Consider the following 13,396-nt stretch of genomic DNA (forward strand, 5'->3'; position numbering starts at 1 on the left):
CTTGAATGGCCCAGCCAGAGCCCTGACTTAAACCCAATTGAGCATCTCTGGAGAGACCTAAAAATGGCTGTCCACCAACGTTTACCATCCAACCTGACAGAACTGGAGAGGATCTGCAAGGAGGAATGGCAGAGGATCCCCAAATCCAGGTGTGAAAGACTTGTTGCATCTTTCCCAAAAAGACTCCTGGCTGTATTAGATCAAAAGGGGGCTTCTACTAAATACTGAGCAAAGGGTCTGAATACTTAGGACCATGTGATATTTCAGTTTTTCTTTTTTAATAAATCTGCAACAATGTCAACAATTCTGTGTTTTTCTGTCAGTATGGGGTGCTATGTGTACATTCATGAGGAAGAAGAATGAACTTAAATGATTTTAGCAAATGGCTGCAATATAACAAAGAGTGAAAAATGTAAGGGGGTCTGAATACTTTCCGTACCCACTGTACATTTCTCCATACCCCCCAACTTTACGTGTAACCTAGGCCTTAAGGGTGCCGCTGCCGAATGCGACTAAGGGCTCATTAACAAGTGCAGCAGGCTCTGCTGCTCCTCTGAAAAGTGATCCGAGAGTGTTTGACAGGTGGTGAGAAGGTATGTTGCCTCCTCACCACCTGATTTAAACCCATAATTGCCATGCAGTGTGTGCGATTGCAACACAGTAGTACGGCAATTAGAGGTAAATCAGGTGTGAGGGTGTGACAGTGGGTTACAGTGTGCCCGGTGATCTTTGACCTCTGCCATGTTGCCTACCCCTGCCCTACTCTATCCAAAATGAAAAGAAAACAAAGTTTTGGCTTCAGATATCCTTCACGTCCCTGGCTAGTTACATTGGGTGCCCGACACCTCTTATCTACAGACATCTTCAGATTGGCGTATCAGCCCTCCTCTGTTCTCCAATAGTCCTGAGATTCACTTCACATTAGCAGATTGGAAATCCTATCTTTTCTTATCTGTTCTAATCAAGGGCTCCTGAGCCAACAGAGAGGTGTAACTTTCACTGTCTTCTATGACAGCTGGATCTGCTGACACTTCTCATGTCACTTGGACAACAGATTGAAGTAGGACACGTGCGCTAAGGTGCTCCCTTCTCTCCTTGCCTACTGGGCACTTAAACCCCCTTCCTGCCAAGGCCAATTCTCAGCACTTTCACTATTTCACTATTAACATTCTCTTCTCTGAACAATGTAATGAAAAGCATGTCCAGGGTCCAGGGCCGGGACAAGGGGTGGCAGAAGGAACGGCTGCCCTGGGCGCAATGGTTTATTGTAGGGATAGGGGCGCCCTGACCCTAACCCTAAGGGAGGGGGCTTAGTTTTGCATCTCCGACCTGGGCGCTGGATGACCTTGTCCCGGCACTGCCAGGGTCCTATTAGTGTTTACAATGGAGCTGTGGAAAGTGGGGCCCCCCTCATACATGTCGAGGGTCATTAAAAAAGTGCAATTTAGCATAATAAAGTGCATATGCTACAGTGCTGCATTACAAACATATGACTTACGATATACTACTTACGACTACTACTACAGATATTACCGCTCCGTACAGATAACAGGATGTAATTACAATCTTGCAGGCTACAGTTAGAAATGCCATCTATTGTACTAATTAGGTGTTCTCCCTATAATCAGAGTTATCATTAAATATAATAAACAAAGCTGTAAAATTTAGGCAAGCTGAAAAACCGTACAAAAAAAATCCAAAGGAATCCATGAAAACAGGACAAAAAAGGGGATTGAAAATTCCGTACACTATAGAAAAAGAGAGGAAGGAGAAGACGTACACACATCAATTTTATGACATCACCAACATCCCACGGTGACAACATACTATCCACAGTATCTAATATACACACATTCCTGTTGCCCCAACACTATCTGCCAAAATTGGTCTGTATGTGTCCTTAGTGTTATTGCAAGGGTCTCCAAGCAGTTTAAACAAAGGGCCAGTTTACTAACCTGCAGGCTTTGAGGAGCCTGGACTGTAGAAAATGCCCTGCCGCTAATGACGATAAACAATGCACCATCAAAATGTTGGTGTCAGTGGGAGGAATAGCGCCCCATCATTGGTGTCAGTGAGAAGAATAGTGCCCCATCATTGGTGTCAGTGAAAGGTATAGTGTCCCATCATTGGTATCAGTGGGAGGAATAGTACCCCATCATTGGTGTCAGTGGGAAGAATAGTGCCCCATCATTGGTGTTACTGCAAGGAATAGTGGGTGCCTCATCATTGGTATCACTGGGAGGAATAGTGCCCCATCATTGGTGTCAGTGGGAGGAATAGTGCCCCATCATTGGTGTTAGTGCAAGGAATAGTACCCCATCATTGGTGTCAGTGGGAAGAATAGTGCCCCATCATTGGTGTTACTGCAAGGAATAGTGGGTGCCCCATCATTGGTATCAGTGGGAGGAATAGTGCCCCATCATTGGTGTCATTGGGAGGAATAGTGTCCCATCATTGGTGTCAATGGGAGGAATAGTGCCCCATCATTGGTATCAGAGGAGGGGAATAGTGCCCCATCATTGGTGTCAGTGGGAGGAATAGTGCCCCATCATTGGTATCAGTGGAGGGGAATAGTGCCCCATCATTGGTGTCATTGGGAGGAATAGTGTCCCATCATTGGTGTCAATGGGAGGAATAGTGCCCCATCTTTGGTATCAGAGGAGGGGAATAGTGCCCCATCATTGGTGTCAGTGGGAGGAATAGTGCCCCATCATTGGTATCAGTGGGAGGAATAGTGCCCCATCGATGTCAGTGAAAGGAATAGGACCCCGATTGCTGGTGTCAGTGGAAGAAAGGGCCAGAAAAAGGCAAGTAAAGGTCCGCATCTGGCCCCCCGGGCCGGAGTTTGGAGACCACTGCGTTATTGGTATCTGGAACCCCATCAATGTGTATACTGCATGCAGTCCTTATTAAAAGAAATGGTGTATGCTGTGCAAATATCACGGCTTTTCTCAGCATGCATTTATCACATCCTGTTATTAAAAATGTGACTAATGTACTTTCCAGTTTCCAAAAATAGTGTGTGTCAAAATAGGTGTGTATGTGCCCAAAATACTGCGTGCTAAAAAGGTTTGTATCTGTCTTTAGTGTTGTTGGTATTTGGAACTTCAACAACATGCATAAACCAAGCATGCATGGTATCTGTACCTGGCACGGCTGTGTCTGGCATGCATGGTATCTGTGCCTGGCACACTTGTGTCTGGCTTGCATGGTATCTGTGCCTGGCATGGCTGTGTCCAGCATGCATGGTATCTGTGGCTGGCATGCATGAAATTTGTGACTGGCACGGCTGTGTCTGTCATGCATGAAATCTGTGCCTGGCATGGCTGTGTCTGGCATACATTGTATATGTGCCTGGCATGGCTGTATCTGGCATGCATAGTATCTGTGCCTGGCACGGCTGTGTCTGGCATGCATGGTATCTGTGCCTGGCATGGCTGTGTATGGCATGCATGATATCTGTGCCTGGCATGCATGGTGTCTGTGCCTGGCATGGCTGTGTCCAGCATGCATGATATCTGTGCCTGGCATGCATGAAATCTGTACCTGGCATGGCTGTGTTTGGCATGCATGGTATCTGTGCCTGGCACACATGTGTCTGGCTTGCATGGTATCTGTGCCTGGCACGGCTGTGTCCAGCATGCATGGTATCTGTGCCTGGCATGCATGAAATCTGTACCTGGCATGGCTGTGTTTGGCATGCATGGTATCTGTGCCTGGCACACATGTGTCTGGCTTGCATGGTATCTGTGCCTGGCACGGCTGTGTCCAGCATGCATGGTATCTGTGTCTGGCATGGCTGTGTCTGGCATGCATGGTATCTGTGCCTGGCATGGCTGTTACCAGCAAGCATGGTATCTGTGCCTGGCACGGCTGTGTCTGGCATGCATGATATCTGTGGCTGGCATGCATGAAATTTGTGACTGGCACGGCTGTGTCTGTCATGCATGAAATCTGTGCCTGGCATGGCTGTGTCTGGCATACATTGTATATGTGCCTGGCATGGCTGTATCTGGCATGCATAGTATCTGTGCCTGGCACGGCTGTGTCTGGCATGCATGGTATCTGTGCCTGGCATGGCTGTGTATGGCATGCATGATATCTGTGCCTGGCATGCATGGTGTCTGTGCCTGGCATGGCTGTGTCCAGCATGCATGATATCTGTGCCTGGCATGCATGAAATCTGTACCTGGCATGGCTGTGTTTGGCATGCATGGTATCTGTGCCTGGCACACATGTGTCTGGCTTGCATGGTATCTGTGCCTGGCACGGCTGTGTCCAGCATGCATGGTATCTGTGTCTGGCATGGCTGTGTCTGGCATGCATGGTATCTGTGCCTGGCATGGCTGTTTCCAGCAAGCATGGTATCTGTGCCTGGCACGGCTGTGTCCGGCATGCATGGTATCTTTGCCTGGCACGGCTGTGTCCGGCATGCATGGTATCTGTGTCTGGCACGGCTGTGTCCGGCATGCATGGTATCTGTGCCTGGCACGGCTGTGTCCGGCATGCATGGTATCTTTGCCTGGCACGGCTGTGTCCGGCATGCATGGTATCTTTGCCTGGCACGGCTGTGTCCGGCATGCATGGTATCTGTGCCTGGCACAGCTTTGTCTGGCATGCATGGTATCTGTGCCTGATACAACTGTGAAGGGCACAGATATTTGTGCCCGATGTGCTATTATCAGGCCAGATGGCATACTGTTATTTAAAATGTGATTGTGTTATATGCTAGTTGCCCAAAATACTGTGTGCCAGAATAGGTCGGTGTGTGTCCTTGGCGTGATTGCGATTTGAAACCTTATCAACTACCATACTCCATGCGGTCCCTAGAAAAACAAACAGCACATGCAATGACAACGGCTGTGCCCGGTGTGCATTTACCACAAAAAATATGCAGTGTGGTCGCAACCAGGTGAAACCTTCCATAGATATGTAGAAATGATAGCGGAAAATGAAGCAGCACAAAGTTTATTTGGTGTGCTGATTGGATTTGCACGGTGGGTGCTGCTGATGGCCGGGGAGGACACGCTCAGTCCGGGGAGGACACGCTCAGTTAGTGTATGCAGATGTAAGAATACAAGCAGTGTGTGCGGTGTGCGATGGTACGGCGGTGTCATGGCATTGGATCAGTGTGTAGGAAAAAGAGAAAAGGAGGATTTTTTTTTTTTTACCTGCTAATCCTGTCATTTGTGCCTGCAGCCCGGGTGACTAATGTCCATGAACGGAGGGGGAATCCTGACTGTGCTTATTCTGCAGCGCTCTCCCCAGCTGCTTGTGATGCAGTCTGCCTCAGCCGGACCAATTTCATGAATTGTTTAGCCGGGGATGCACCAGAGTAAGGTTTCATGGGAGAAGGAGATCTCCTATCCTGCAGGCTGTACAGGACGAGGAGGGGGGACGCTGTGTGTACAAATCTGTCCCATCGCACCGCACACCCCTGACGCTGCTGGATCATTATTCATTATCAGGAACCATCAGTCTAATGAGCAGGATTCCAACTCACCAATACTTACAGGATACAAAGACTATACAGTATATATATATATATACCACACTATATACTATGACCTCACTATATACTATACTATGACCTCACTATATACTATACTATGACCTCACTATATACTATACTATGACCATACTATATACTATACTATGACCATACTATATACTATACTATGACCATACTATATACTATACTATGACCTCACTATATACTATACTATGACCTCACTATATACTATACTATGACCTCACTATATACTATACTATGACCACACTATATACTATACTATGACCATACTATATACTATACTATGACCTCACTATATACTATACTATGACCATACTATATACTATACTATGACCACACTATATACTATACTATGACCTCACTATATACTATACTATGACCATACTATATACTATACTATGACCATACTATATACTATACTATGACCATACTATATACTATACTATGACCTCACTATATACTATACTATGACCTCACTATATACTATACTATGACCATACTATATACTATACTATGACCTCACTATATACTATACTATGACCTCACTATATACTATACTATGACCACACTATATACTATACTATGACCATACTATATACTATACTATGACCTCACTATATACTATACTATGACCATACTATATACTATACTATGACCACACTATATACTATGACCTCACTATATACTATACTATGACCACACTATAAACTATACTATGACCTCACTATATACTATACTATGACCACACTATATACTATACTATGACCTCACTATATACTATACTATGACCACACTATATACTATACTATGACCATACTATATACTATACTATGACCTCACTATATACTATACTATGACCACACTATATACTATGACCACACTATATACTATACTATGACCACACTATGACAATACTATGACCTCACTATATACTATACTATGACCACACTATGACTATACTATGACCACACTATATACTATGACCTCACTATATACTATTACCACACTATGACTATACTATGACCACACTATATACTATGACCTCACTATATACTATTACCACACTATGACTATACTATGACCACACTATATACTATGACCTCACTATATACTATACTATGATCTCACTATATACTATACTATGACCACACTATATACTATACTATGACCACACTATATACTATACTATGACCACACTATATACTATACTATGACCTCACTATATACTATACTATGACCTCACTATATACTATACTATGACCACACTATATACTATACTATGACCACACTATATACTATACTATGACCACACTATATACTATACTATGACCTCACTATATACTATACTATGACCATACTATGACTATACTATGACCACACTATATACTATACTATACTATACTATGACCTCACTATATACTATACTATGACCATACTATGACTATACTATGACCACACTATATACTATACTATGACCTCACTATATACTATACTATGACCTCACTATATACTATACTATGACCACACTATATACTATACTATGACCACACTATATACTATACTATGACCATACTATATACTATACTATGACCACACTATATACTATACTATGACCACACTATATACTATACTATGACCACACTATATACTATACTATGACCTCACTATATACTATACTATGACCACACTATATACTATACTATGACCATACTATATACTATACTATGACCACACTATATACTATACTATGACCTCACTATATACTATACTATGACCATACTATGACTATACTATGACCACACTATATACTATACTATGACCACACTATATACTATACTATGACCATACTATATACTATACTATGACCACACTATATACTATACTATGACCATACTATATACTATACTATGACCACACTATATACTATACTATGACCACACTATATACTATACTATGACCACACTATATACTATACTATGACCATACTATATACTATACTATGACCACACTATATACTATACTATGACCATACTATATACTATACTATGACCACACTATATACTATACTATGACCTCACTATATACTATACTATGACCACACTATATACTATACTATGACCATACTATATACTATACTATGACCATACTATATACTATACTATGACCATACTATATACTATACTATGACCACACTATATACTATACTATGACCACACTATATACTATACTATGACCATACTATATACTATACTATAGTTACATAGTTAGTGAGGTTGAAAAAAGACATCAGTCCATTCAGTTCAACCTATGATGTGTGTGTGTTTGCTTTTAACCGTACATTGTATACCCCTGTATGTTGTACATTGTATACCCCTGTATGTTGTACATTGTATACCCCTGTATGTTGTGGTCTCTAAGGTGCCCATCTAACAGTTTTTTTGAAACTATCAATGCTCCCCACTGATACGACTGCTTGTGGAAGAGAATTCCACATCCTTACTGCTTTTACAGTGAAGAACCCCTTACTCATTTTAAGGTTAAACTGCCTTTCCTCTAGTTTTAGTGAGTGGCCACGTGTCTTATTGCATCTCCTTTCTCTGAATAGTTTGTTCCTTATGCTAGGGTCGCCAGTACAGTATTTGTACATTGATATCATATCCCCCCTCAGTCGTCTCTTCTCCAGAGAGAATAGGTTCAGTGCTTGTAGTCTTTCCTCATAGCTGATGTCCTCCATTCCCCTAATTATTTTTGTTGCCCTTCTCTGGACTCTTTCCAGTTCCAGCACATCCTTCCTGAGGACCGGTGCCCAGAACTGGATGGAATACTCCAGCTGTGGCCGGACCAGAGTCTTGTAGAGAGGGAGAATAATCTCTTTATTTCTGGAGTGAATCCCCTTTTTTATACATCCCAGTATTCTGTTGGCTTTGCTTGCAGCAGCTTGGCATTGCATGCCACTGCCAAGCCTGTTGTCTACCAGTACCCCCAGGTCCCTTTCCATCCTAGACTCACCCAGAGGTTCCCCCCCTAGTGAGTAGCTTGCTTTCTGGTTTCTGGCCCCCAGGTGCATTACTTTACATTTTTCAACATTAAACCTCATCTGCCATGTAGTTGCCCACCCCATTATTTTGTTCAGGTCTGCTTGCAAGGTTTCCCCATCCTGCATAGAAGATATTGGCATGCTTAGTTTAGTATCATCCGCAAATACTGAGATTGTACTAGATATCCCCTCCTCTAGACCATTTATGAATAAATTAAACCGGATTGGTCCCAGGACAGAACCTTGGGGGACCTCACTTTCCACACCCGCCCAATCCGAGTACTCCCCATTAATCACCACCCTCTGGACTCTCCCCTGGAGCCAGTTCTCTATCCAGGTACTCACCCTATGGTCCATACCTATCTTCCTTAGTTTGTACAGTAAGCGTTTGTGGGGAACGGTGTCAAAGGCCTTTGCGAAGTCCAGATACACCACATCCACAGGCTTACCTTTATCTAGGTGGCAGCTCACTTCATCATAGAAGGTTAATAGATTGGTTTGGCAAGAACGATTTTTCATGAATCCATGCTGATTACTACTAATAATACCGCTTTCATTACTAAAGTCTTGTATGTGGTCCCTTAACATCCCCTCCAAAATCTTGCAGACTACAGATGTTAGGCTGACCGGCCTATAGTTACCCGGGATATATCTTGGCCCTTTTTTTAATTATTGGCACCACGTTGGCTTTTTTTCAGCTGGCATCATACCCGTCTGTAAACTATCCTTAAAGATCAAGTTTGGCCTTACAAGGTGGGTTAGTGTAGCCCCCCCAATTCTTTTGTGAAGACTGAAGAGAAGAAATTATTTAACACTTTCACCTTCTCTCTGTCCTCTGTGGCCAAAACTCCCTTATCGTCTTTTATGGGGCCAATGTGTTCTGGCCTCGCTTTCTTACTATTTATATACTTAAAGAATTTCTTGGGGTTCTTTTTACTCTCTTCTGCTATATGTCTCTCGTGTTCCATTTTAGCCGCTTGATTTCGTCTTTACATTTCTTATTACACTCTTTGTAATGCTTAAATGCTGCCAATGACCCCTCAGCCTTGTATTTTTTGAAGGCCTTTTCTTTAGCACTAATATGCATTTTTATGTTGGAGTTTAGCCACCCAGGGTTTAGTTTTGCTCTTTTAAATGTATTTCCCTTTGGAATGCACTGGCCAATCCCTTTGTTTAGTATGCTCTTGAAGCACTCCCATTTTTCCTCCGTGTTCTTTGTTCCCAGGGTTCTATCCCATTTGATATTTTCTAGCAGAGAGCGCAGTTTTGGGAAATTGGCTCTTTTGAAATTCAGTGTCCTTAATATTACCCTTGTGTTTCTTATTACTATGATTAATTCTGAAACTAATTGACCTATGGTCACTGTTCCCTAAGTTGTCCCGTATTTCTATATCCGTGATCAGGTCTGTATTGTTGGTAATCAGTTGGTCAAGTACCGCATTGTTTCTTGTCGGTGCATTCACCATCTGACCCATGAAATTGTCCTGCAAAACATTTAGGAACTGCCGAGCCTTGGCTGAATGCGCGGTTTCTTCTCCCAGTCTATATCTGGATAATTAAAGTCCCCCATTATAATGACATTTCCCATCCTTGCTGCCAATCCTATCTGTAAAAGGAGGTCCGCCTCCCCCTCCTCCCTCTGGTTGGGGGGCCTATAGCATACGCCTAATATTACCTTCCCCACCGTGCCTTCCCTTTGAAGTTCTACCCATAGGGATTCTGCCTCGTCCTTAGCTCCATTATTAACATCATCCCTCATATTTACCTGTACACTGTTCTTAATATACAGACATACCCCTCCCCCTTTTTTACCTTCTCTATCTCTGCGATAAAGGGAATACCCCTGAATGGTCACCATCCAATCATGAGAGCTGTCAAACCAAGTCTCAGTTATCCCCACAAAATCTAAGTCCTCCTCAGACATCAGCAGCTCCAGCTCTCCCATCTTGTTGGCCAGGCTTCTGGCATTGGTATACAAACCTGTTAATTTTGACCGGTTACATATATCCTCATTTGATGTTTTTAGGCTGCTCTTGAGATTTTTCCCCATACCCACCCTGGGTTTAGGAGCTCCGAACACCCTACCGCTAATGCCCCCATTTCTGCCCTCTGAATCTTGCTTTGCGTGGAGAGAGAACGACGGTCAGCTGTTGTAAACACAGCAGACCGTTGTTCTCTCTGGAATGAACACAGAGCACCTGTGATCCTCCTATTTAGGAACACAGGTCCCTGTGTTCATTTCACAAATCCCTCCCCCCCCACACAGTTAGAAAACACCCCCTAGGCTCACACTTAACCCTTTGATCACCCCTGGGTTAACCCCTTCCCTGCCAGTGTCATTATTACAGTAACAGTGCATATTTTTAGCACTGAGTACTGTAGTAATGTCACTGGTCCCCCCAAAAATGTCAGTTAGGGGTCCGTTCTGTCCACCGCAATGTTGCGGTCCGCTTACAATCGCAGATCGCTGCCAATACTAGTAAGAAAATAAATAAAAATAACATAAATCTTTCCCCTAGTTTGTAGACGTGTTTGTTGCGCAAACCAAATAAAATACGCTTATTGGGATTTTTTTTTTTTTTTTTTTACCAAAAATATGTAGCAGAACACAAATTGGCCTAAAATGAAAAATTAGATTTTGAAATTTTTTTTGGGAATGTTTTATAGCAGAAAGTGAAAAATATTGTTTTTTTTTTTTTTTTCAGAATTGTCGCTCTTTTTTTGTTTATAGCGCAATAAATAAAAATCGCAGAGGTGATCAAATACCACCAAAAGAAAGCTCTGTTTGTGGGGGAAAAAGGACATCAATTTTATTTGGGTACAGCGTCGCACGACCGCGCAATTTTCTGTAACGCAGTGCCAAATCGCAAAAAAAGGCCTGGTCATTAACCACTTAAGCCCCGGAGGATTTGGCTGCTAAAAGACCAGGGGGTATTTTGCGATTTGGCACTGCGTGACTTTAACCGACAATTGTGCGGTCGTGCGATGCTGTACCTAAACAAATTTGATGTACTTTTTTTCTCACAAACAGAGCTTTCTTTTGGTGGTATTTGATCACCTGTGTGATTTTTTTGATCATGCGCTATAAACAAAAAAAGAGCGTAAATTTTGCAAAAATAACAATATTTTTCACATTTTTTATATGAAATTCCCCCCCAAAAAAATGTAAAAATCAAAATTTTTTAACATTTTCGGCCAATTTGTTTTATGCTACATATGTTTGGTAAAAAAAAAATCTCAAAAAGTGTATTTTGATTGGTTTTCGCAAAAGTTATTGCGTTAACTAACAAAGGGAAATATTTTTGTCATTTTTGTTGTTTTTTTTTTTAACGCGTAATGGCGGCGATCTGCGATTTTTTTGCGGTACTGCGACATTGGGGCGAACAGATCGGACCCTTGACTGACATTTTTGACACTTTTGGGATTACCAGTGACATTTCTACAGTAATCAGTGCTATACATATGCACTGTTACTGTAAAAATACACTGGCAGTGAAGGGGTTAACTTTATTTGAGAGGGAGGGGCTGTGTGTGTCCCTAGGGGCATGATTCTAACTGTGATTGGCTGTGGCTTGAGCTGTAGGAACAATGATCAACGGTCCTACATAGTAGAACCGTATGATCATTGTTTCTACACAAGGGAGAATGACAGGCGGCTTGTTTACACTAGCCGCCTGCCTTTCTCCCTCTCCCCCGACGATCGCTGAGTGACCGGCGGACATCGGGTCCACCGGTCACACGCGCGGGGGGGTCCGTGCTCCCCAGAGCCTCACAGGCTAGTGACGTACCGATACGTCACTCTGCCTGTGAGGGGCTAACTACCGCACTATATCTACTTGCGGCGGTCCACAAGTGGTTAAGGGGGTAAACCCTTCCGGTCCCAAAAGTGGTTAAGTATCATAGTTTTAAAGAGTGACATGTTGGTTATCTATTTATTCTGCCTAACATCATCTTTCACATTTAACAAAAAAAATTGGGGTATACGTTGTTTTTTTTTTTTTTCATTAAGGCCCCTCTCACACTTGTGCGACCTAAAAGTCGCGCGATTTTGCCACGATTTTGTCTGGACCTAAAGCAATGCCTGTGTAATCTTGAGATCTATGGACCTCAAAACGCATCAAAGTCAGACCAAAGTAGTGCAGGGGCTACTTTGAAGCCATTGCGACTTGAAGTTGCACAGATATGAACGGTACTCCATGGAAATCATGGAGTACGACTTGTCGTGCGACTTTGCAGTCCCAAGTCGCACAAGTGTAAAAGGGGCCCAAAGTGTATTTTTTCCAAAAAAACTGCGTTTGCAAAAATGCTGCGCAAATACTGTGTGACATAAAAAAAAATTGCAACAGTCGCCATTTTATTCCCCAGGGTCTCTGCTAAAAAAAAAAAAAAAAAAAAGTATAATGTTTGGGGGTTATAAAAAAAAAAAAATACGTATTTAAACTTAAGTGCCAGAAAAAGCCTGGTCTTGAAATGTACCTCCTTCCCACAACAGCCCCCCAATTCTAACCTACCTCTCACTGCTTTTCGCAGATCTTGGCTGTACAGCCCATTGGGAATTGCGCATCCTCTTCATCAATTCCCGTCTGCCAGCGCTGAGCTCTGCTTTTTTCATGCTGCGGATTTTCTCTACTGAAATAAAATATAAATGATTCACATATACAGTGCGGATATAAACTGATCATATTTACAGCAAGCTTCTAGGTAAACCCACATGACAAGTATATCGATTATGTTAGATTATTTGACATAAAACTGACGAAAAGCTGGAAACTCTTTAGATAAAAATTGCATGTTTCCTAACCACTTTAAGACCAGAAGATTTCCCC

At 42.6% G+C, this 13,396-nt stretch overlaps 1 protein-coding gene across 1 annotated transcript in view; it reads right to left on the reverse strand.

The window, feature by feature from the left end:
* The window catches only part of CTXND2 (cortexin domain containing 2), a 50,672-nt gene extending 37,504 nt beyond the window's left edge, over window positions 1-13,168 (reverse strand). The window contains exon 1 of the mRNA XM_082275515.1: window positions 13,082-13,168. Coding sequence (XP_082131641.1) covers window positions 13,082-13,143 — 62 coding nt within the window. The 5' untranslated portion in view covers window positions 13,144-13,168. The remainder of the gene's footprint in view (window positions 1-13,081) is intronic.
* Between the last annotated feature and the right edge of the window lie 228 nt (window positions 13,169-13,396).

Source organism: Pelophylax lessonae, assembly GCF_965119305.1.
Source record: "Pelophylax lessonae genome assembly, chromosome: 13".
In the NCBI taxonomy this organism is placed as follows: Eukaryota; Metazoa; Chordata; class Amphibia; order Anura; family Ranidae; genus Pelophylax; species Pelophylax lessonae.